Source organism: Oryctolagus cuniculus, chromosome 10, assembly GCF_964237555.1.
Source record: "Oryctolagus cuniculus chromosome 10, mOryCun1.1, whole genome shotgun sequence".
NCBI classification, from domain to species: domain Eukaryota; kingdom Metazoa; phylum Chordata; class Mammalia; order Lagomorpha; family Leporidae; genus Oryctolagus; species Oryctolagus cuniculus.
In genome coordinates, this window is record NC_091441.1 from 31,557,422 (window position 1) to 31,580,570 (window position 23,149).

Here is a 23,149-nt window from a genome sequence, read left to right on the forward strand (position 1 = left end):
GGAAGTGATACTGAGCAGGTATTATAATAGATTTTTTTTTCCTAAGGAGTTTTTTTTCCTGATCATAAAATTAATATGTACTTACTAGAAGCAGTACAGATAGTATAGGAAGTATAAAGAAGAAAAATTTCTCCTTATTCTAACTACTTGATAATACTTATTACATAGGTAATATTTTTATTGTAACTGATCTTGTGTGTATATTTAAACATAATGTATCATTCTTACACAAATAAAGAGATATGTATTATTGTATGCATAGATATATATGTGTATACATGTACACATATCTATCTGTTTAGATGTATGTATACACATCTAAATAAATACAGATATACTTAAAAGTGGGCACGTATCATTTTGTAACTTCCTTTTTTCACTTAAATGCATCTTTTAGACATTACTTCTTATTAATAAAAACAGATCTATATCATGAAATTGAATGTCTGCACAAAATATTCCATGATATAGATGTGTCATAGTGTATTGATCCAGTACTCTGGATGGATTTTTTTTTTTTTTCTTTTGATGAATATTTAGGTCCTTTTTTGCTTCAGTAAGGCCAAGGTAAATATTCTTATATACCTTTGTGAACTGTTTTGGACTCTTTAGAATGATTTCCTAAAAGTATGATTGCTATAAATATATACCATATATTTGGTGTGTATTGTATGGCAGTTTCTGTGTATTGTCATACTGCCCTCCTGGGAAGTTTGCACTAATGTATGCTATCCTAGAAATGTTTGAGTTTATTATTCTGTGTATCATTACCATCACTAGGGATTATCATTGTTTTTAAAGTTTGTTGATCTGATAAGGAAAGTGGTATTTTATTATTCTTTTCTTTTGTATTTTTCTAAGAACTGATAATGTTTCTTTGCATATTGTTGATCATATATATATATATATATATATTCTGATTTCTCTTATGTTGGATTTTTGTTGTTTTTTTTGACTGCTTTGAAAGAGCTCCTCAGATCTGGTGTCTGGATATATGTCATAAATGCATTTTTCAATTTGTCATTTTTTTTAAATTTTGTACTTTTGCCGTATAGCAGATAAAATTTTAAACCTATTACTCTTATCCTTTTATTATTTTTGCCTAGATCAACCTTACTGAAGCCTTCCTGACTCTCAGACTATTTAAACATTCACATTAGAACCATGTTTAAGAAAAGGTGACATTATCTTGAGGATATATTATATTGATTGTGAAGGTTAGCTTTTTTTTTTTTTTAAGATCTATTTATTTATTTGAAAGAGTTACACAGAAAAAGAAGGAGAGGCAGAGAAAGCGAGGGAGAGAGAGGTCTTCAATCCGATGGTTCACTCCTCAATGACCACAATGGCCAGAGCTGCACTGATCTGAAGCCAGGAGCCAGGAGCTTCTTATGGGTCTCCCACGCGAGTACAGGGGTCTACAGACTTGGGCCGTCTTCTACTCCTTTCCCAGGCCATAGTAGAGAGCTGGATCGTAAATGGAGCAGCTGGTTCTTGAACCGGTGCACATATGAGATGCTGGCACTTAAGGTGGCAGCTTTACCTGCTACACCACAGCACGGCCCCAAAAGTTAGCTTTTTAAAGGCATGTGTTAATAAAACCTAGAAGTTTCATTTTCTTAACTTCATGCAGAACCTATTTAGTAATCATGGTAGGCATACTGCAAATGTCCCGTTATTTTAAATAATTTTTAAAAAAAAATTTAGTATGTATGTATGTATGTATGTTTTCGAAAGGCAGAGAAATAGAGGAAGAGTGACACAGAGAGGGGATCTCATGGTCACAACAGGCAGGGCTGGTCAGGCCTCAGAGCCAGGAGCTGGAAACTCAACCTGATTTTCACACATGGGTGGTTGGGGCCATCTTTCACATTGCCTTCCCATGCACATTAGCAGGGAGCTGGATCTAAAGCAGATCAGCCAGGACTGGAACTGGCCCTGCAATATGGGATGCTGGTATCACAAGTGGTGACTTAATCTGCTGTGCTACAAGTTGACCCCTATCCATTACTTTAATCTCTTAAACGTTTTATAGTATGGTTAACTTAGAATTTTCTGCGTGTGGCTTATCCAAATCAGATTAATTGGTGATCCATGATTTTTTTTTTTTTTTGACAGGCAGAGTGGACAGTGAGAGAGAGAGACAGAGAGAAAGGTCTTCCCTTGCCGTTGGTTCACCCTCCAATGGCTGCCGCGGCCGGCGCGCTGCGGCCGGCGTACCGCGCTGATCCGATGGCAGGAGCCAGGTACTTATCCTGGTCTCCCATGGGGTGCAGGGCCCAAGCACTTGGGCCATCCTCCACTGCCCTCCCAGGCCACAGCAGAGAGCTGGCCTAGAAGAGGGGCAACCGGGACAGAATCCGGCACCCTGACCGGGACTAGAACCCGGTGTGCCGGCGCCGCAAGGTGGAGGATTAGCCTAGTGAGCCGCGGCGCCGGCCGATCCATGATTTTTAATATTGCCTCTATTGGAAGTGATGGCTTATCTATGTTAGTTTTAAATGTCTTTTTGACAGCTTCACACTTTCATTTATAAAAAGTTGTACTTACCTTATTTACCCTTAAAACTTGCTTGTATAAATAAATATTGAGGAAGGGAGAGAATTTGATGACTTGTTACCCTTTGATTTCAAGGTGTTTATCAGTGGCACTAAATCAGAATGCAGGAAAGTGCTTCAGACCATCCTGAAGAATAGACGACTCTGCTCCCTCTTGTCCCCGTTCTTCACTCCCAATGCTGCACCTGCAGAGTTCATACAGCTCTATGAGAAAGTGGTGAGGTTTCTAAGCGAGGACAACAGTGATATGATTTTCATGCTGCTAACCAAGGTGAGCTGTGATTCAGTTCCGATGTTGTTGAAATGTGGAAATGATGGTTGCTTCCCACTCCATAGAAAAGGAGAGACTGCTGAAGGTTCATATCCAGAAAGAACATCGCTGAGAAACCTTTTTCACATTTGGCCTGATCTTCAGGCATCCTTTATGGAGGTGGGATGTTGGTTGTGTTGTGTCAGGTAGTCTTATTCTTAGTCCATACAGGATACAGAGGACCTTGTTTCCAAGCCTTCTTTCAAAACTGCAGAGATTTGGAAAAAAAAATTCGTAATAGTAGTTTCGTACAGCCTGCTTTTAAATTTATACTAAATTTATTATGCTTAAGTTGTGTTTTGATAAGTGAGTTGTGATATATCAGAGTCTGTCATGTTTAGAATAAGCCAGATCTAAGCAAATTGCTTTATCCCCATTCTGAATAGAATATTAACTGTGTTAGACCAAGGCAATGAATTTACTTAACTAGTTGAGAATTTCAGAGCTTCAGCTATTTTGCCTTCAATTATATTTCTCTGACATTTATGAAGCAATAAAATCTTGGCATTTTTTAGGGGCTGGAAACTGATCTTGGTCTATAATGGAGAAGAACATGTTTTATAGTTTGGGATTCAATAGTGTGAATTTTTATGAGCTGAGATAGGGAACTGATAAAGACTCAGAAACATGGCTGTTAAATTGAAATGGTTCCATAAAGTGACTCTTTGTTGATTGCACTGGGACCAGCAGAGGAGAACATCGAATTTCTGATCCAGACCTTGGGGTGAAAGATAAAAGTGTATGGATCTTTCAGGAACAAAATAAAATTGTAAACCAATAATGAATGGTCAATAAGGTTTTTAAATGACACAAAACCAAACTAAGCAAAAAAACACACAGAGCTCACAAGACTGTGCCTCTGAGATCCCTGAGAATGTAGCAGGATGGTTGCAACAGAACTTCGTAACTTCTTTTATGTACTTGTGTATAAATTGTAGTTTCAGTTTTTCTAAAAAGGTGAATGCTTGGTAATCTTTGGCTTTGTAACTAAACTTGCACAGTTCTCTCTCTCCTTCACTTTTCTAGTGTAAATAAAACTGCTTCTTGTTTCTTTTTCTTTGTAGTTCGATCTTAAGCAATGGTTAAACGCCACTAAACCTCCTCTGTCTGATCGTACCAGGCTTCTGGAGTCCATTCATTTGGCACTTACTGCCTGGGGCCTTGAACCAGAAGAAGATATTTTGATGCCATTTAATCTTTTCTGTAAGCACTGGACTTACCTCCTTCTGTACCAGTTCCCTGACCAGTACAGTGACATTCTCAGGCTGCTGATGCAAAGTAAGTGTCTTTGTGTAATTCTGACTAACCCCATCCCTGTGAGTATTCAGTGTCATACTTGCCATTCTACAGATGTCACCTAAAAATGTAAAAACAGGATGAATACGGTAGTTCAGAATCTCTATTCATAACCCAAAAAAGTAAGGACTTGGTCAACAGTGTCCCAAACGTTGGTACCTCTCAGATGGTCATTTATATTAGAGTGGGCCCTGATTGGGCAAAGCAGTGACATCCACGGTCATGCACCTGACTCTTTACCTTGACTTTGCTGCTGTCCTCAAGTGGAGTTGGTAGGAAAGGACCTTCCTCCTCCACAGGTGACACATGTGGCAGGGGAGGAAGCTGCCTTTTGACAATATTTCATATGCCAGTTAGCTTCTCAGTAGTTCAAAATAGTGGGTATCTCTTTGAGAATTTTTTTCCCACCCTATTTTTTTTCTCTTTATCTTGGTATAATGATAGTCTGTATTTATAGTTGCCAAGGAAAAGAGCAGCAAAAAGTTTCCATATTCCCATGATTTCTCTCCCCCTTTCCTGTATTTTTCCATAGGAACGTTGGAAATCAGAGGGGGAATAAAGAGTGAAGTCCTTTTTACTTTTTGAATTACACTAGGAAGTAATTTCATTGGAATTTGATAAATGAGATAGTTTTTACTTTTTTTCATACAACTTTACTATGCTAGATGTAATGAAAAACTAAATGTTATTTTATATCATATTTTTGTGTTACTTACTAGAAATTGTTTAATGGGTAAGTGAATGGTCCATTGTATTGGGTTACTGAAGGATCCTGCATTGTATGGTCTCTCATTTTCCACAGCACTTCAAGCTTTAATTATTTCTTGAAGGGACAAGTTGCAGAATGGGTGGAGAATGGTGGTAGGAAATATATTTATCATTTTAATGAGTATGTGCCTGGCTCATTTTTGTTCTGAATTTTCAAAATCTGATGAAGTATGAATTGTAGGTTTCCCCTGAAATCTTTTAAACAGATTGTGAGCTGCATATGTAGGCCACCATTGACTTGCATTTAGCTGAAAGTTTATACTTACCAGGAAAGTAATTCAGTTAAAAGATAAGAATAACAATATTGGGGTGGACATTTGGTGCAGTGGTTGAGATGCCACTTGGGACACCTGCACACCATATCCAAGAGCCTGGGTTCAAGTCCCCACTCTGCTTCCCATCCATCTTCCTGCTAATGTGCACTCTGGAGGTGCCAGGTGATGGCCCAAGTACTTGAGTCTCTGCCATCCACATGGGACACATGGATTGAATTCCAGTGTCCTGACTTTGGCCTGGCCCAACCCCAGCTGTTGTGGGTGTTTAGGGAATAAACCAGCAGGTGGAAGACCTCTCTTTGTCTCTGCCTGTCAGTAAAAAAAAAAGAATAAAAATATCACACTTCTCAGTTTCTATGACCTACGGGCTCCTGTTTCCCCTTCCTCCCTGACTACGATGTTGATGGTCCCAGGGTTCCATCCTCTGCTCTTCTGTCCTACTTGTTCTCCCTGCCTGAGTCCTGGCTTTGCTGCCATCCTTGAGGCAAGCATGACTCCCCCACTGATGGCTTGATTTCAGGCTTCTCTCTAAGGCCCAGAACAAAGTACCCATAGAACACAGACTTGTCACTGTCCCCTAGATGCCTGACGCTGGATAGGTAGCAGCGGTCCCCATCCTCCTTCCCCTGGCTTGCTCCTGCCAATGTCTGTTACCCTGTGGAAAGTACTTTAGGGGAGGTATCATTCCTGTGCTCTGGCGTGGTGCTTTGCCAGTAGCAGCGCTGGAACTAGTTCAGAATACTGGCCTGTGGTGGTTACTTTTCAGTGTTGCTTCTGGGTTTTGGTTTAGGTTTTGCCCATTGGAGGAGTAGAATTTAAGGGCTGGTAAGAGACCCTTCGCGGGAGTCTAGATTCTGGAGTTCGGTTCTACTTCCGGTCTCCCTCGTGCTGCTGCTGCTGTTTGTATCATGCCCCTCCCTAGGTAGCTGTTACCCTCCAGCCAGGAAAGTGGCACCTTGTGACTACTCCACAGCCAGGGCCAAAAGGTGGGATTCGCACCGGACTTGAGCTCCAGTGGCTTCAGCATTGCTCCCTCCCAGGAGGGTGATAAGGAATGAGGAAAGCCAAATGTCTAGGTGGTCAGCTCTTTTACTTTGCTGTCTTCACCACAGGTAGCACCGTGGGTTTGTTTTCGACTTTTACTTGTAATTTTTCATTCACTTTTAAAGTACATACATCCTTCAATGTGAGTCAGGAAGGTTGCTGACTTGCTTTCTCTGTCCTTGGTGCTTAGGCTCTGCGGAGCAGTTGCTGAGCCCCGAGTGCTGGAAAGCCACTCTGAGAGCCCTGGGCTGCTGTGCCACAAGCTGCCAGCAGGGGGCAGCTTCTGCAGAGAGCACCGTGCTTCAAAGCTCCTCACATGTTCTCCTGTCTGATGAGCAGGTGTGTCGCTTTTGGTCTTGTTTATACATTTCTTTTCTGTTTCTCTTCCTGTTCATTATTTTTAAACAATTGCAGTACAGTTTAAGTGACCTAAAGAGCTGCTTTTGAATACTATCCTATCTAAAAAACTGCTTTTGTGTTTTATCTGTGAGAGCCCTGTGTGTTTCTTTGTTGGTCCTTTTCTTTCCCCATGCCTCCCTTGCGGGTCCCAGGATTCTAGTTTCTTGCCCATATGTCCAAGATGAGGCCAGGTGCCCTCCCTGTGAAAACCTTCCCTTCTCATCTTGCCCATCGAACTCATCCCTGGCACCGCTGGTCAAGTTTCCATGCATTGTCCCTTCAACCTGTCAGTTTTGTCCACTTCTATCTGATGTGGGCTCACGTGAGAGTTTATTTGAAATAATGGTTCTGTTTTATAAAAAGAGTTGGAAACCCAGTGATTGCTTTCCCATATGCGTTCTATCTTTGCAGCTCTGTTATAAAGGTAAAGACCTATTGGACGCCCATCGTAGACTGTCATAATACTCTACTAAAAGTAGACATTCAGGGGTGGACATTGTAGCACAGCAGGCTAAGCCACCACTTTGGGATGCTGGCATCCCATATTGGAGTGCCTGGTTTGAGTCCCGGCTGCTTCACACTTGTGATCCAGCTTCTTGCTAATGTGCAAGGGAGGCTGTAGATGGCCTCAAATACTTGGGTTCCTGCCAGTCACATAGGAGACCTGGATGGAGTTCCTGGCTCCTGTCTTCATCCTGGTCCAGCTCGGGTTTTTGTGACCATTTGGGGAGCGAACCAGTGGATGGAAGATGTCTCTCATTCTGCCCCTCTCTGAAGGAATTTGTTAATACATTAGATTCTAAGGGTCACAGTCAATGCATTATAATTACTTCAACACAATTCTCATGTTTAATGTTAATGTGATACTAACTAATGTTAATGTGATACTAACTCTCTCTCTGTTTCTCCCTCTCTGTCACTCTGCCTTTCATATAAATAAATCAGTCTTAAAAAGAAAAGTAGACATTCAATAAGCATATTTTGCTGGTTATCTCTTCTAGGTAATGGAGACAATACAGTGGCTTTCAGACTTTTTCTATAAACTTCGGTTATCCAAGTTGGACTTTAAAAGCTTTGGTTTATTCTCAAAATGGAGTCCTTATGTGGCTGACGTGAGGACATTCTTGGGCTATCTTGTGAAAAGGCTGATTGACTCAGAAATGGCCTCCTTGGCCCAAGACCCATCTGCTAACAGCAAATCAGGTACTGTGCTTTTAGTACGATGTGAGTGAGGTGTTCTGACCTTCCATTAGAGAGGCTTGAGTAGACTCATTAGGAGATTGATATCGATTGTCAAGGAGAGGAAATGGAAAATACATAGCACACTTGTGAGCTGTATGTGTGTCATTCAGGTATTACCTGGGGAAGGTGGGGTGCAGGCTGCAGCTTGTTCCTTCACAGGGTAGGGTGCAGAAAGATAGGGATCTGTCTCCAGTTCCTCTTCCTGATATTTATTTAGCTGATGAAAAGGCTGTGAATATTTAACCACTTGGCTTAGAAAAAAAAAGTATGCTATGAATTTATCCATGGCATTGTGTTATAATAAAAAATTCCTCAGTTCACAGGTAGCAAATGAAATCACAACCATACTTAAGTTACACTAAGCATTTTGTTTGAATATTAACAGAGGTTTGTGAGTCTACAGATAAGTAGACTTTTTTATATAATGTTACCATTGATATTGACAAACAATGAGCTTATTTTCTGTCTTGAAAATTTTGCTGTTTTAGTGCTGAGATCCCTGCATTCAAGAATCATTGCACTGTTTAAGCCATGGATCCTGGTTTTAGAGGACAGTGAAAGGTAAACAGATTTTTCACATATTCAGAGTCCTTTGAAATTTGTCTTCTTAAAGTTCTAATGGGGTTTGGTAACATGGTGAATTTACAACTTTAACTGACAAGCGATATTTCAATTTTGAAAACGCTTCTTTTCAAAGCTTCAGACACCTTCTATGTATGGAATTGTTAGTCACTGGGTTAGCACAGATGTTGTCTTGATATTAATTTTTGGAAACAGCTGGATGTTGCTTTCTAGTTTGCCATAATAACGAAGTTGAATGACTTTGTGTATTTAATTTCAGAAAACTGGACACTTCTCCTAAGGTTTCTCCTAGGTTTCGATAATACAATGTGACAAGGAGCTAACAGCTTTTTACCTGACCTCAGGTTTCCTTTTGGAACTGAGTTGGCTATGGGATTAGCGGGTGGGAATTACTCTTTAAACCTGGGTCTCTGCAGTTAAATGAAAGCATTTTTTTCCTGAGCATTTAAAATGCTTAGAGGCGTAGAGCTGTCCAAGTGCAGGTGTTGTCTTAGGAGTCTTTTGTTCCTAAAAGAATGCACACAGTGTTTTTCTACAAGGTAGCTGGGTGACTGTCAGGAGTTTTAGCAGAATTACGATAGTGGAAAAGCTTAGTTTATGTAAGACATTTTCAGAAACATTGATTTGGTCCTAAGACTTCAGAGCACAGGAGTGTCTTAAGTCCCCCAGCTGGTTGGTTAGTGCCAAAGCTGGGGCTGGAACTCAGGCCTTTGGCTGACTTGCATTTCAGTACTCTTTATATGAACCCATGTTGCTTCAAGAGCCCCTTGGGGAAAATATAAAAGGCTCTGGTTCTTTGCTTTTGCTAGAGGGCTACCCTTGAGTTATCTGCAAGCTTCTGGATTTTATAATGTCTTTATATAGACTGCTGACCACAGTGCAGGCTGTGTGTTTATCTGCATGGAGAATTAATGGAACTTAAATCCTAGACAAGAGTCAGAAGTTAAATCTTCACATACAGAATTTCTTTGGCTATTTTCCTGTCAATTTTTGGTTATCTTATTTTTACATGGATTTTTTTTTATTTTATTCTTGCTTTGGGTAGAAAATCTATTGAAGTCACATCTGAGTATTTTTCTAAGATATTTGAATTGTTACCAACGTGTTCAAGGATGTGAATTGGCCACAAAAAGATGTCAGTAGAGGAGGAGTTGTTTAGATAGCATACGTCTTCAGATTGGGTTCCGTGGTGTGACGGTGAGCACTGGGGACTATGAATGTGGATAGCACACTTCTGAAGCTTGGCAGCATTGCAGTGCATGATAGGAAGGAGAGGAGGTAAAAAAAAGTGCATGGGTAATGCTGCAAGCTACGGTTCCCCTGCAGGAGCTTATGCCTTTGAAATGGTCTCGGTGTGTGTTAGGGTTTTCTAGAACTTGGCCCAGGCCTAGACTCTGCTACCTGGAGTAATGTAATTGTGGCACTTGCTGAGGTCTGTGTTCTTTTCTTTGAAGCAGCCAGCAGCGACATTACCCGTGGCTGGAGAGCGATGCTGTGGTGGCTTCGAGCATTGTGCAGTTGTTCACCGACTCTGTGGACTCACTGCACAGGAGATTCCAAGGTGGGAGGACGTTGTGTCTCTGCTCGGTTTCCATTTTCCCCTAAGTCCTTTGCTCAGACTTTGACTTCTGCTTTGCTACTTTATTTAATTTTCTTTAGCTGGTAGGCAGTTACCTGTGGCCAAAGAAAGGTCACTAATACAATTATTTACTGTTAAATTTGTAACATCTATGTACTTTGTGAGGTTGCTCTGAGTTTTTCAGTTACAGAATATTTGCAGCCATTCTCTTTTCAAATACTGTCTATTCCTAGTTTTTTGAGGAACCTGCCTCTAAATATGTTTCCCATAATGCCTAGACTAGTTTATATTCCCACCAACAATGTATAGATTCTCTTTTCTTCACCCTCTTACCAGCTCTTTATCTTGTACCATTTTGATCAAACCATTCTAACAGGTATGAGGTGATATCTTATTGTAGTTTTAATTTGCATAGTGACTAGTGATGCTGAACATTTTTTCATGTACCCATTGCCTATTTGTATGTCATCTTGAGAAATTTCTGGAACATACCCTTTTGAGGAATATTGGATTCCTACAAGGTGCTAAGTGAATGAAGCAGTAAATCTATGAGAATACATACATGCTAAGGGGAACTGATTCCAGAAGCAAATTTGAGTTAAAAGCATATATTTAGAAGTTTTGTAGAGAAAGTTATTACCCCAACTATTTCCCCCACACCATTCGGTCATTACGATTACTCATGTTAATAAAGTACCCTTCTTCTTTTTTAAAAAAATATTTATTTTATTTATTTGAAAGACAGAGTTACAGAGAGAGGTAGAGACAAAGAGAGAGGTCCTCCATCTGCTGGTGTTCACTCCCCAGATGGCTGCAATGGCCGGCGCTGCGTGATCTGAAGCCAGGAGTTTCTTCCGGGTCTCCCACGTGGGTACAGGAGCCCAAGGACTTGGGCCATCTTCCACTGCTTTCCCAGGCCATAGCAGAGAGCGAGATCGGAAGAGGAGCAGCTGGGACTAGAACCAGCACCCATATGGGATACTGGAACTTCAGGCCAGGATTTTAACTGGCTGCATCACAGTGCCGGCCCCTTAAGTACCCTTCTTTAGTATTTATTTATTTATTTATTTTTTGACAGGCAGAGTGGACAGTGAGAGAGAGAGACAGAGAGAAAGGTCTTCCTTTGCCGTTGGTTCACCCTCCAATGGCCGCCGCGGCCGGTGCGCTGCGGCCGGCGCACCGCGCTGATCCGATGGCAGGAGCCAGGTACTTATCCTGGTCTCCCATGGGGTGCAGGGCCCAAGCACTTGGGCCATCCTCCACTGCACTCCCTGGCCACAGCAGAGAGCTGGCCTGAAAGAGGGGCAACCGGGACAGAATCCGGTGCCCCGACCGGGACTAGAACCTGGTGTGCCGGCGCCGCAAGGCAGAGGATTAGCCTAGTGAGCTGCGGCACCGGCCACCCTTCTTTAGTATTAATCTGGTACGTGAGAATCCTTGAAATTGGGTAAATATCTAGAACCTTAGATTTTTGGCTTTTAGTCCAGATTTGTGCAATTGGTTGATTGATTGGTAAACCAAAGACTTTTATCTGTATTTGCCTTTTAACTTTTAGATAAGCTGTTGCCAGGTGATGAAGGAGCCCTTCGGTTACATCTGATGCATTATTGCGAAACCTGTACAGCCCCTAAAATGCCAGAGTTCATTCTGTACGCTTTCCACAGTGCCTACCAGAAGCTCCACTGGAAGGACCTGCACCCTGACCAGATGCTCATGGAGGCCTTCTTCAAAGTGAGCCCTCCATGCCACCAGGCACAGCCCGGGCAGAGCTGGCGTCCAGGGCACAGTCTGTCCACTGTGACTGTGACCCACAGGGGAGGGGTGTGCCAAGGGGAACTGGGCACACATTCCCATCTGCTTTGGTGCTTTGGGGGTGCTGGTGGAGACCAGCTGCCCATGCCAGTCATTTCTTTATGTTGGTGGATGACTGAAAAAACACCTCCAGGACTATTTTTAAAGCCCAGAGAAAGATCTTGCCTACAACATGTCTGTCCTAGACTTTAGTAATTGTGTTGTGTGAGTACATAATTTATTGACTTGGTCGTGCCCAGTCTTGGTTGGTGTTTGTGTGTATGCATGTTTTCCTAGCCTGGTGTCATTAGAGTGACTTATTATCAGATGTTCTAGTAAAGCAAAGTTTAAAGTGGTACTTAAGCCATTAGTTTCATTTAGCAGTTTGCAAGTGAGTAATTAGATTTTCTGAGATAAAATCCATTGTAACAATCAATGAGGCATCACCATCATGTAAAGACTTGAACTAACCTGGAAAAAAGGGCCAATAAGTGGATGTGCATCTGTGCTGTAGATGCAATGGTTATGAAAAATGGGCATTGAATATTGTAACTTAGGCATTTGGAGCTTTTTTTTTTTAAGATTTATTTATTTGAAAGGCAGAGCAACAGAGATGGAAACACATGCAAACACACAAACACACTCACACACGACAGAGGAACTCCATGTGGGTCTCCGTGCGGTTGGCAGGAGCCCAAACACTAGAGCCGTCTTCCTCTCCCTTCCCAGGCACATTAGCGAGGAGCTGGATCCAAAGCAGAAGTAGAGTATCTGGGATTTGAACCAGTGCTCCAGTATAGATGCTGGTGTCTTGAGCTGTGGCTTTTTTTTTTTTTTTTTTTGACAGGCAGAGTGGACAGTGAGAGAGAGAGACAGAGAGAAAGGTCTTCCTTTGCCGTTGGTTCACCCTCCAATGGCCGCCGCGGCCGCCGGCCGGCGCACCGCGCTGATCCGATGGCAGGAGCCAGGAGCCAGGTGCTTTTCCTGGTCTCCCATGGGGTGCAGGGCCCAAGCACCTGGGCCATCCTCCACTGCACTCCCTGGCCACAGCAGAGGGCTGGCCTGGAAGAGGGACAACCGGGACAGAATCTGGCGCCCCGACCGGGACTAGAACCCGGTGTGCCGGCGCCGCAAGGCGGAGGATTAGCCCAGTGAGCCGCGGCGCCGGCCTTGAGCTGTGGCTTAACCTGCTGCACTTTAAAGTTGGCCCCTGGAGCTATTTTTGTTGCTCTTGATCTTGGCCAAAAGTCCTAGAAGTGATTATTTTTGTTGTTCTTTTTAGGTTTCTTTCTTTTTTTATTTAAGATTTATTTATGTATTTGAAAGTCAGAGTTAAGAGAGGGGGAGAGAAAGGGATACAGGATCTTCCATCTGCTGGTTCACTACCCAAGGGGCTGCAACAGCTAAGGGTGAGCCAAGCCAAAGCCAGGAGTCAGGAGTTTCATCCAGTTCTCCCAGGTGGGTGCAAGGACCCAATCTCTACTGCTTTCTTAGGCACATTAGCAGGGAGCTAGATCGAAATGGAGCTGCTGGAACTCTTAACTGGTGCCCACATGGAATGCCAGTGTCACAGGCAGCAGCTTTACCCGCTACACCACGACACTGGCCCCAAGTTTCTGTGTTACAGGGCCTTTTTTTATAGTCTTGTCTGAGACATTTTCAGTTCGTTTGTTCCTAGTCACCTTAATCTGGGTGTACTCTTAACTCACATTTATTATTGAGGTACCAAAAGTGCTTCAGTTGATACAGATCTGCAATTATCTATGATAATTAGTGAAATGTACTTGAGTCTTTTAGTGCTGCAAATGAAACCCCACCTGGTGTTGCTCTTGTCAGCCTCTCCTGTGTGGTTGAGCTCTATGGGAGGGCAGTTGTTTTAGAAAAATAAGATTCAAGAGTGAGTTCATGAGTGGGCTTAACAGTGCGAGGCAGGTCCTGAGTGGACATTATCACCATTAGGAACACATGAGAGAAAGTTGCTTCAAGAGCTGTAAGGTAGTTTTAACTAGGAGGGTGACCTTAGCTATAAGACAGATTAAAGAGCAGAAGCTGTAGACTCTGTGCCTTGAGGGCTTTTACTGTAATGATAGACAGCCCTGACCTGGCCAGAAGCTGGGAATCTTTGAATCCATTGCTTCTCACTGCCTCATGAGGTATGCTTGCCTTTTTTTTTTTTTTTTCCTTTCTTGCAGGGTTAAAGGTGAGAATAAAGGACAGATTATAAAGAGGGATGAAGAATTGCTTTCTGCAAGGGAAGAGAATTATTAGCATAATATAGTAACAGGAATGGGAGGAAGTGAATCATTTCCAAATTCTTTTGATCATGATTTTACAAGTAGAGGAGAGCTCTTATTTTTTATTTTTAAAAATATCTTTCTTGCAGTCCTAAAGGATTTTTTAAAAGATTTATTTTTTTATTTATTTGAAAGAGTTACAGAGAAAGGTAGAGACAGAAAGAGAGAGAAGTCTTCCATCTGCTGGTTCCCTCCCCAAATGGCCGCAATGGCTAGAGCTGAGCTGATCTGAAGTGAGGAGCCAGGAGCTTCTTCCAGGTCTCCCACGTGGATGCAGTGGTCCAAGCACTTGGGCCATCCTCTGCTGCCTTCCAGGTGCCTTAGCAGGGAGCTGGATTGGAAGTGGAACAGCCAGGATGCAAGCCAGCACCCATATGGGATGCTGGCACTGCATGCTGGGGCTTTAACCCACTGTGCCACAGCATGAGCCCTGAGGGGAACTTTTCATCTTCATTTTGAAAGGAAAAGTTCGTGACTAGCTGTGTTTTATTTTAAACAAATTAAAAATATTAAAATAGGCTCTTAATAAAAGACAACTTTGAGCTTGATTATATACTTTATATTACAATTGCCCACCCAGTCTCTAATAAAAGAATTTTGCAGTCTTCAAAAATTTACAAATGATGTGAAGACATTTTTAAACCACATTACATTAAAATTCAGTGTAAATCTTAATATAGCCTAGTGTAGTGCCTCTCAAAGTGTCAGCATCACCGGGGGACTTGTGAGAAGTGCACATTCCTGTTCCCAGTGCCTATCTGAGACATGGAAATCTCCAGGCATGGGCTCAGCAGTTTGTATTTTGATAGGTCCTCCTGGTGGTTCTCATGTACACTCAAGTTTGGGAACCACTGACCTGTAGATTTCAGCTTTTACCCTGTCCCAGTACATCTGAGGGTTCTGACACATTGTATGTGGCTCCAGTGACTCACATGCTGGGGAGTCTCCACCTGAGCAGGGGTTAGTGCAATCGAGTCTTCTGTTAAAGATGATCGGAATAGACAGTGACCCTGAACAGACACGCTCACACACGCACTCAGATGCTGGGCACAGAAGAAAAGCTGTTGGAAGTACATGAAATCTCTGAGAGGTGGGAGTATGAAGGATAGCTGTACTCTGGGGAAAAAGCTTTGTTTTGTAAAATATAATTTATGAATATCTATGTGTATACATTTTCAAGATACACAAAACAGCATAAAGCCAAATGTTGATTTTAATTCGTTTCCTTTTAGGTAGAACGAGGAAGCCCCAAGAGCTGTTTCTTATTTTTGGGGTCTGTCCTGTGTGAAGTCAACTGGGTTAGTGTGCTCTCAGATGCCTGGAATCCGAGTCCCCTCCCAGAAACCCAGAGCATGATTGTCTGTCTCCTTTTCATGATGGTTTTGTTGGCAAAGGAAGTTCAACTAGTAGATCAACCAGTAAGTTTGGGAGCTTGTGATAAAGACTTGTCAGTGTTCCCAGAACCTCACTTTGTACAGCGCTGTAGTTCTTCAGTTGTTTCTAACACTTCTGTCCATGTGGGTAGATGCGTGGCTTGAGAGATGTCCCTTCAACTGCATGCCTGACTTTCTTGGGTAGTTCATTATTTAATTCTAAATTATGGAGGGTACTGTGCTGGATTAGAATGTTAATCAGTTGTATTTTACATCTCAGTAATTCCTGGTTCTGTCTTAAGGTCAGTTATGGTATATACCAACGGAGCAGAGTCCTGTGCAAACTGCATTGTGAATACCTAGAAATCTTAATGTGTTTTTACCAGGACTTCAGGTGTTGCTTTCACTACTACTCCTAATTTCAGTAGATACTTGGTATCCTGGCTGTTCTGTGCTCATCCTAGGCCACCTTAGTGGTTATTGGAGACATGTATTTCCGGGCAAGTGCAGGCTCTGGAACTAAAACAATATCTGTTTCACTTGTAGGATTCACCTTTACTCAGTCTCCTTGGACAGACAAGTTCACTTTCGTGGCATCTTGTGGATATTATGTCATACCAGAGTGTGCTAGGTTATTTCAGCAGTCACTACCCACCTTCCATCATCCTGGCAAAGGAGTCTTCTGCTGAATTAATTGTGAAGCTCCTGAAAGTGTCTGCAGGCCTCTCCATTCCTACTGACAGCCAGAAACATCGTGTAAGTTGAGAGGGAGTGACCTTCAAGACTGGCAGTCATGTGAGTCCTGCTGAGGACAGTCTTGAACCTGCTGACTGCTCAGCAGAGAAGGTTGGAGGGTGCATTGTTTGGACTCATATCTTGACCCCTTGGAACTTGTAGCTTGATTTTTCCTCTTTTAGAAAGCTTTTCCTTACTAGCAATGTCACATGTTGACGAGAGGTCAAAAGGATTGAGGCTGGTTTCACGATCTGAATGTCATCGACAACAAAAACAAGCAGACAAGCAGGGTCATGTGTGTGAGCTTGAGGTTTGACAGACTCGTGTCCCCAGCTCACTGCCATTCTGACCTTGGACAGGTCCCTTAGTTTTCTCCTTTGATTTGGAAATAATACCTTGCCTCAGTGTGGTGTTTTGTGGATTGAATTTGATAATGAACCTAAAGTTTACAGAAAAGTTCCTGGAAAGTAATTAGCATTTACTTAATATTTTAATTATGTAGTAAGTAAAGAAGGAAGTACGTTCTGCTGAATTTGGGAGAACGTGGGTTCTAGTCAAAGTGTTAGCACAAATTTGCAAATCCCTAGATGCTGGGCCTTTGGGACACCTGGGATTATGTCTTTGTGCAGTTTCCTGGCCTGTCCCCTGCACTGTGCCCTGCAAGCATTCAGTGCAGTGCCATGCTCCCAGGGACTAGGCAGCTTTCATTCCTTGCATAGATTCATTTGAATGATCCTTTTGTTTGTTTGTTTGTCAGGATGCAGTTCCAAAGTGCCAAGCTTTCACTCATCAGATGGTTCAGTTCCTCAGCACCCTGGAACAAAATGGAAAAATCACCTTCACAGTCCTAGAACAGGAAATGTCTAAGCTCTTAGATGATATCATTGTCTTTAACCCGCCTGGTAAGTGACCAGTGGGAGGTCACCTGTTCATTCAGTCAGTGGATTCCTGTGTTAAGGGCATTGTGAGGCCAGGAGATGGTCAGGACCCTTTTGTCCCTTTTTCCAGGATGGTCAGGGAGATAACAGGATACCAGGGACACTCAGCACTGGCAGAGGTGTGAATGTTAAGAATTGGAGCAGGGGTTGACACTGGCAAACGGAGGGAACAGGGAGGTTGCTGGGTTTAATGAGATACAGGAGCCCTAGTAAGTAGCATCTCTTGTGGTTTTGGCTGTTAATGGGGAGAACACTTCAGAATCACGTTAGACTAGTAAAGACCCTTTATGTGGAGAACTTCCATTCCTAGCACTTTGCTTCCTGCTAAAAACAGCAAGGAATGCTGGATAAAATGTTCTTAAGAAACCAGAAATTAAACTTATCAGTGGAGTGACAGAAAGGCAAAGAAATCTCAGAGGCCAGAAACTAAGGGAAAGGAGGAAATCAACAAGGTAGATGGAATCTCTGGGCTGGCTCTCACCCCAAACCTTCTTAGGTATAAAGGCCAGGACTTGCCTGAGATGGTAGCCAGGAGACCCCCGGCATAACCCACAGTTGGCAGCTGTAGCTTAAACATGAGCCACAAGTGAACATGTCCTGTGAGAGGGACACAAAGGCATTAGCTGTGGCTCTGCTGTCGGAACAAATGTCTGTGTGGCAGAGAAAAAGCTACATGTTTTGAAAACTGGTAAGTACAAGCTAACTCTCAATGTGGTTTTGAAGAATTTGTCCTATCTAGTTTTTTTTTTAAGATTTATTAATTTTACTTGAAAGTCAGAGTTACATGCACACAGAGAGAGAGAGAGAGAGAGACAGGGTCTTTGATCCGCTGGTTCACTCCCCAATTAGCTGCAACAGCTGGAGCCGTGCTGATCTGAAGCCAGGAGCCAGGAGCTTCCTCTGGGTCTCCCATGCAGGTGCAGAGGCTGAAGGGCTTGGGCTATCTTCTCCTGCTTTCCCAGGCCATAGCAAGAGCTGGATTGGAAGTGGGGCAGCCGGGACTCAAACCAGCGTCCATATGGGATGCCGGCACTGCTGGCAGCGGCCTTACCTGCTACGCCACAGCACTGGCCTCCCTATCTAGTTTGATCTGAAAAACCCTCAACCTGAAATTCAGTTAAAGTAGTTTTGGGTTGGTAGTGCTGCCGGGTACCTGGCAGAAAGCAGTCATAGATTCTCCTTTCTTTGGAGAAACTCATCTGCTCAAAGTTCTAAGGAACTGATTTTTTTTTTTTTTTAAAAAGAGAGTCACAAAATCCACAAAGAAACAAGGTCCCACAAGCATAAGTCCTGGGAAACTGACAGTCAGCAGAGTCAGACATGGAAAAATTTTAAATCATAGGAATAATCGGTAGAATAAACAAGAGTATTTTTAATATACTGAAATAAGAAGGTTGAAAATATCAGAAGCAAGAGATTCTACAAATCTGCAGATTGAAGAGAATTATGTTTTCTAGCTTTAAAAATACAAACATTTAATAAAGAACTTTAACAGTAGATTCAACACAGCGGAAGAGAAAATTTGTGAACTAGAAAATAACTCTGAAGAAAATACAGATTACAGAACAGAGAGAAAACGAATGTGAAAGTGAGGTTAAGGGGCATGAGGGGTCATCAGGAAGACTTACCATATTGCATCTTGAATCAGAGTTCCCAGAGCACAGGAGATCCGTAATTGGAGAGAAGCAGTATATGAAGAGAGAGCAAGGCTGTGAAACTTCCAGGGCTGATAAGATAATGCTCTTGAGTAAGCCCAATAAATCCTAAGCAGAATACAAAAACATTGACACTTCTGTGCACTATAGTGACCCTGCAAAAGCACCAGTGACCAAAAAAGAAAACCTTTTATGTCCAGGAAGGAAATGCAGTTAACATACAAAAGAACAATATTTAGATGCCAGCTGACTTCTCTGTAGCAACAAAGGAAGCTGTAAAATGCAATAATAACTTTAATGTGCTGTGAGAAAATTACTTATAATCTAGAATTGTAAAATAAAAACCATCTTTCAAGGATAAGGATGAAGTACAGGTACTTTCATTGAGGTGCGAGTATTGTTTGTCTGTGCATACCACTAAAGGAAATACTCAAATATGTTCTTTAAATAGTATAGTGAACCTGAATAGAAGGCTTGAATTGCCAAAAGTAAGAAAAGAAAGTGGTGAAATGTGAGTAAAAGCTACCTGTATAAAACTATAATATGTAGGGCTGGTGCTGTGGCATAGCCGGTTAAAGCCCTGGCCTGCAGTGCCTGCATCCCATGTGAGAGCACCAGCTCAAGTCCCGGCTGCTTGGCTTCCAATCCAGCTCCCTGCTAATGCACCTGGGAAAGCTGCGAAGGGTGGCCCAAGTCCTTGGGACCCTGCGCCCATGTGGGAGATCTGGAGAACACTCCTGGCTTTGGATTGGCTCAACTCCAGCCATTGTGGCCATTTAGGGAATGAACCAGCAGATGGAAGACTCTCTCTCTCTCTCTCTCTCTCTCTCCCCCCCTCCCCCTCTCCCTCTCCCTCCCTCCCTCCTCTCCCCACTCTTTTTCTCTCTCTGTAACTCTGTCTTTCAAGTAAATAAAATAAATCTTTTTAAAAACTATATTATGTGTTTTGGGGTTTAGAAAGCAGAAACTAAAATTATATGACAGCACGTATACAAGGGTACTTGTATACTTCAGAAAGTTCACAGGAAAATGGAATTGAAAGATAAGTTTATTTTGGTGCAAACAAATTTTGAAATACACATAGGTTTTTCATAGTACACATTCTCCATGAAGTTTTTGGTGACACCACGAATGCATGGATTTTGAAGTTAGTATTTCTAATTTTGTTTGAAAGGGCTAAGGACTTAGCTAACTTTGTTACAGTAGGAATGTTACAAAATAGTTAAGAGCCTCACCAAAAGACTAGAAATAAGATGTATACTTTCAAAATTAGTAGATGGAACTAAAAACCAAAATTATGTTCAGTCTAGAGAAGGCAGGTAAAAAAGTGTGGAAAAAGTGAGGAAAAATCCCTAAAATAAGATGGTAAAATTCAAATGTATCAGTAAATGGACCAATATACAAAATAAAATACAAAGTCTCAGGTGAGATTAATAATAAATAGTATATAGCTTTAAGCTGCTTATAAAAAGTACATCTAGCCGGCGCCGCGGCTCACTAGGCTAATCCTCCGCCTAGCGGCGCCGGCACACCGGGTTCTAGTCCCGGTCGGGGCGCCGGATTCTGTCCCGGTTGCCCCTCTTCCAGGCCAGCCCTCTGCTGTGGCCAGGGAGTGCAGTGGAGGATGGCCCAGGTGCTTGGGCCCTGCACCCCATGGGAGACCAGGAAAAGCACCTGACTCCTGGCTCCTGCCATCGGATCAGCGCGGTGCGCCGGCCGCAGCGCGCCGGCCGCGGCGGCCATTGGAGGGTGAACCAACGGCAAAGGAAGACCTTTCTCTCTGTCTCTCTCTCTCACTGTCCACTCTGCCTGTCAAAAAAAAAAAAAAAAAAAAAAGTACATCTAAAGCCTAGAGATATAGAAAGTTTTCAGGCAAACATCTGGCAAATAAAATCATATCAGGCAAAAATTAGAATAAAAAGTATATGAAGCTGGGATCTGTTGGAAGCTCAGTACAGTAATTTGTTGCTGTAAGTCATAATTAATAAATAAAAATTGCTGCTCAGTTGAAATTCAGAGATAACTTTTATTACCAAGAATACTTTTGGCCCTGGAAGTACATTTGAAAAAATGTTTATGCTCATTCAGATATAATGCTAGAGCTTTTAAACTTTTTTTTTTTTTAAAGAGCTTGCTTGATAGGTTTTAGAGTAACATTAACATGTGACATAAAGTCTGTTTAACACTGTTCAGGGGCAATTCAGAAAGTTCATGGAAATTGGAATTAAGAAATAAGTTTATTTGGTACAAAAAATTTGAAATCATATAATAGACATTTTCCATGAACTTTTTGAAAGATACCTTATGTAAACAGGTAGATTTGTTTTGTTGGGTGTGATGAGTGACATCTCCCAACTTATTCCTATTCCAAAATAGCCAGCTCAAAGAGAGCTAGAAATAGTGGGCAAAAATTGCACCTATTATTTCTGAGCTACAAGAATTTTCTATTTTTGAATATGAAGTAGGAATCTATCTCAGTGACCCGCTCCAACTCATTTGCATATCTCTTAGAAAATGAATCCGCTCTTTTTTCTTGCTTTTTATTCTCCCCTTTACCTCTGACTTTTTTCTTTTTGAAAAACTGTATTAACAGTCTGCTGTTTTTATTTAAAAAACAAATAAGGGCCAGCATTGTGGCATAGTGGGTAAAGCCGCTGGCTGCAGTGTTGGCATCTGATATGGATGCTGGTTCAAGTCCCAGCTGATCCACTTCCAATCCAGCTCTCTGCTGTGGCCTGGGAAAGCAATGGAAGATGTCACAAGTGCTTTGGTCCCTGAACCCTTGTGGGAGACCAGGGAGAAGCTCCTGGCTCCTGGCTTCGGACCAGCCTAGCTCCGGCCCTTGCAGCCATTTAGGGAGTGAACCATCAGATGGAAGCTTGCTTTCTCTCTCTCGCTCTCTCTCTCTAACTCTGCCTTTCAAGTAAATAAATAAATCTTTTAAAAAAATTAAGAAGATTAAAAAGAACACAAATAATAGCTGCAGTTAGGAACCTTTGAAAGGTTTTTCACTTTATATTTAGTTTTAAGTAATGGCCTTTATTCTGTGTAAATCACCCCAGAATACTGACAGCAGTGGCAGCAGCGGGGCTGGAGAGGACTGTTGCTAAGTGACTGTTGACACCTGTGTGTTTGTTGTTCATGAGTAAGTGTTGGAGAAGAAACACTAATTAGGTGTGTTCTGATCAGTAAGCTGCTCTTTCATGCCAGCTTGATGTGTGCCTATTTAGGTACTGCTGTACCCGGGAGCTCACAGTGGTGCTTGTGTGCTGTGTCCTGTGAGAGCCGAACACCATCCAGAGCCTGCCTTCTGGGCCCTGTGCCAGCCACTAGAATTATAGAATCTGCCGCAGAGCAGCTGAGAATGAAGCCCTCTTGTTGTCGTGGTCACTTTCCTGGCCCCTTTCTCAGCCTTTCTCATTTTCTGCAGACATGGACAGCCAGGCCCGCCACATGGCCCTCAGCAGCCTCTTCATGGAAGTCCTGATGATGATGAACAATGCCACTATTCCAACGGCTGAGTTCCTCCGGGGTAGCATCCGGACCTGGATTGGCCAGAAAGTACACGGGCTGATGGTGCTGCCCCTTTTAACAGCAGCCTGCCAGAGCCTGGCTTCCGTGCGCCACATGGCCGAGACTACAGAAGCCTGCATCACTGCCTACTTCAAAGAAAGTAAGAGGGCGTTCTGTTCTCACTACGTTGACATTTTCCAAGAATCATTAAAGCGTGATCACCGGGAGATACCATTCCAGACTCTTCCCAGTGAGGGATTGTACCATTCTCATATCTGCTCTGTCGATGTTGTGGAATATATATATATGTATATGTATGTATATATAAATATATATGGTATGTATATATATATATATTATCTCCACAATGTGAGAACCTCTGGCTTACGTCTGTTGGTACAGTCATGTGTTTCATTTTACACTAGTTCAGAGTGTGAGAGCACCCTTGTTATTGTAGGCAAGCCTTGTTATGTCACAAACCAAGTCATAGTCCTCAGACCCACAATCTGTAGAATCATGATCTACTTTGTTAATTTTCTCTACTTTCGTCACTTCTGGTAAAAGGAGTTTTCACAGAAGTCCTTGTAATTGCTTTTTGTTACACCTTTTTTTTTTTTTTTTTTTTTTTTTTGACAGGCAGAGTGGATAGTGAGAGAGAGACAGAGAGACAGAGAGAAAGGTCTTCCTTTTGCCGTTGGTTCACCCTCCAATGGCCGCCGCGGCCGGCGTGCTGTGGCCGGCGCACCGCGCTGATCCGATGGCAGGAGCCAGGAGCCAGGTGCTTCTCCTGGTCTCCC

General features: G+C 42.5%; 1 protein-coding gene across 3 annotated transcripts in view; it reads left to right on the top strand.

Annotated features, from left to right (window-relative positions):
- EPG5 (ectopic P-granules 5 autophagy tethering factor) overlaps positions 1-23,149 on the top strand; it is a 109,097-nt gene that overhangs the window by 72,594 nt on the left and 13,354 nt on the right. For 2 of the 3 annotated variants that reach the window (XM_070050250.1, XM_070050252.1), the window contains 11 exons: positions 2,635-2,829; positions 3,933-4,146; positions 6,442-6,590; positions 7,652-7,853; positions 8,381-8,453; positions 9,929-10,035; positions 11,609-11,784; positions 15,371-15,556; positions 16,058-16,267; positions 17,004-17,148; positions 22,270-22,512. In XM_070050250.1, coding sequence (XP_069906351.1) covers positions 2,635-2,829; positions 3,933-4,146; positions 6,442-6,590; positions 7,652-7,853; positions 8,381-8,453; positions 9,929-10,035; positions 11,609-11,784; positions 15,371-15,556; positions 16,058-16,267; positions 17,004-17,148; positions 22,270-22,512 — 1,900 coding nt within the window. The remainder of the gene's footprint in view (positions 1-2,634; positions 2,830-3,932; positions 4,147-6,441; positions 6,591-7,651; positions 7,854-8,380; positions 8,454-9,928; positions 10,036-11,608; positions 11,785-15,370; positions 15,557-16,057; positions 16,268-17,003; positions 17,149-22,269; positions 22,513-23,149) is intronic. The other variant, XM_070050251.1, reaches the window with a different exon arrangement.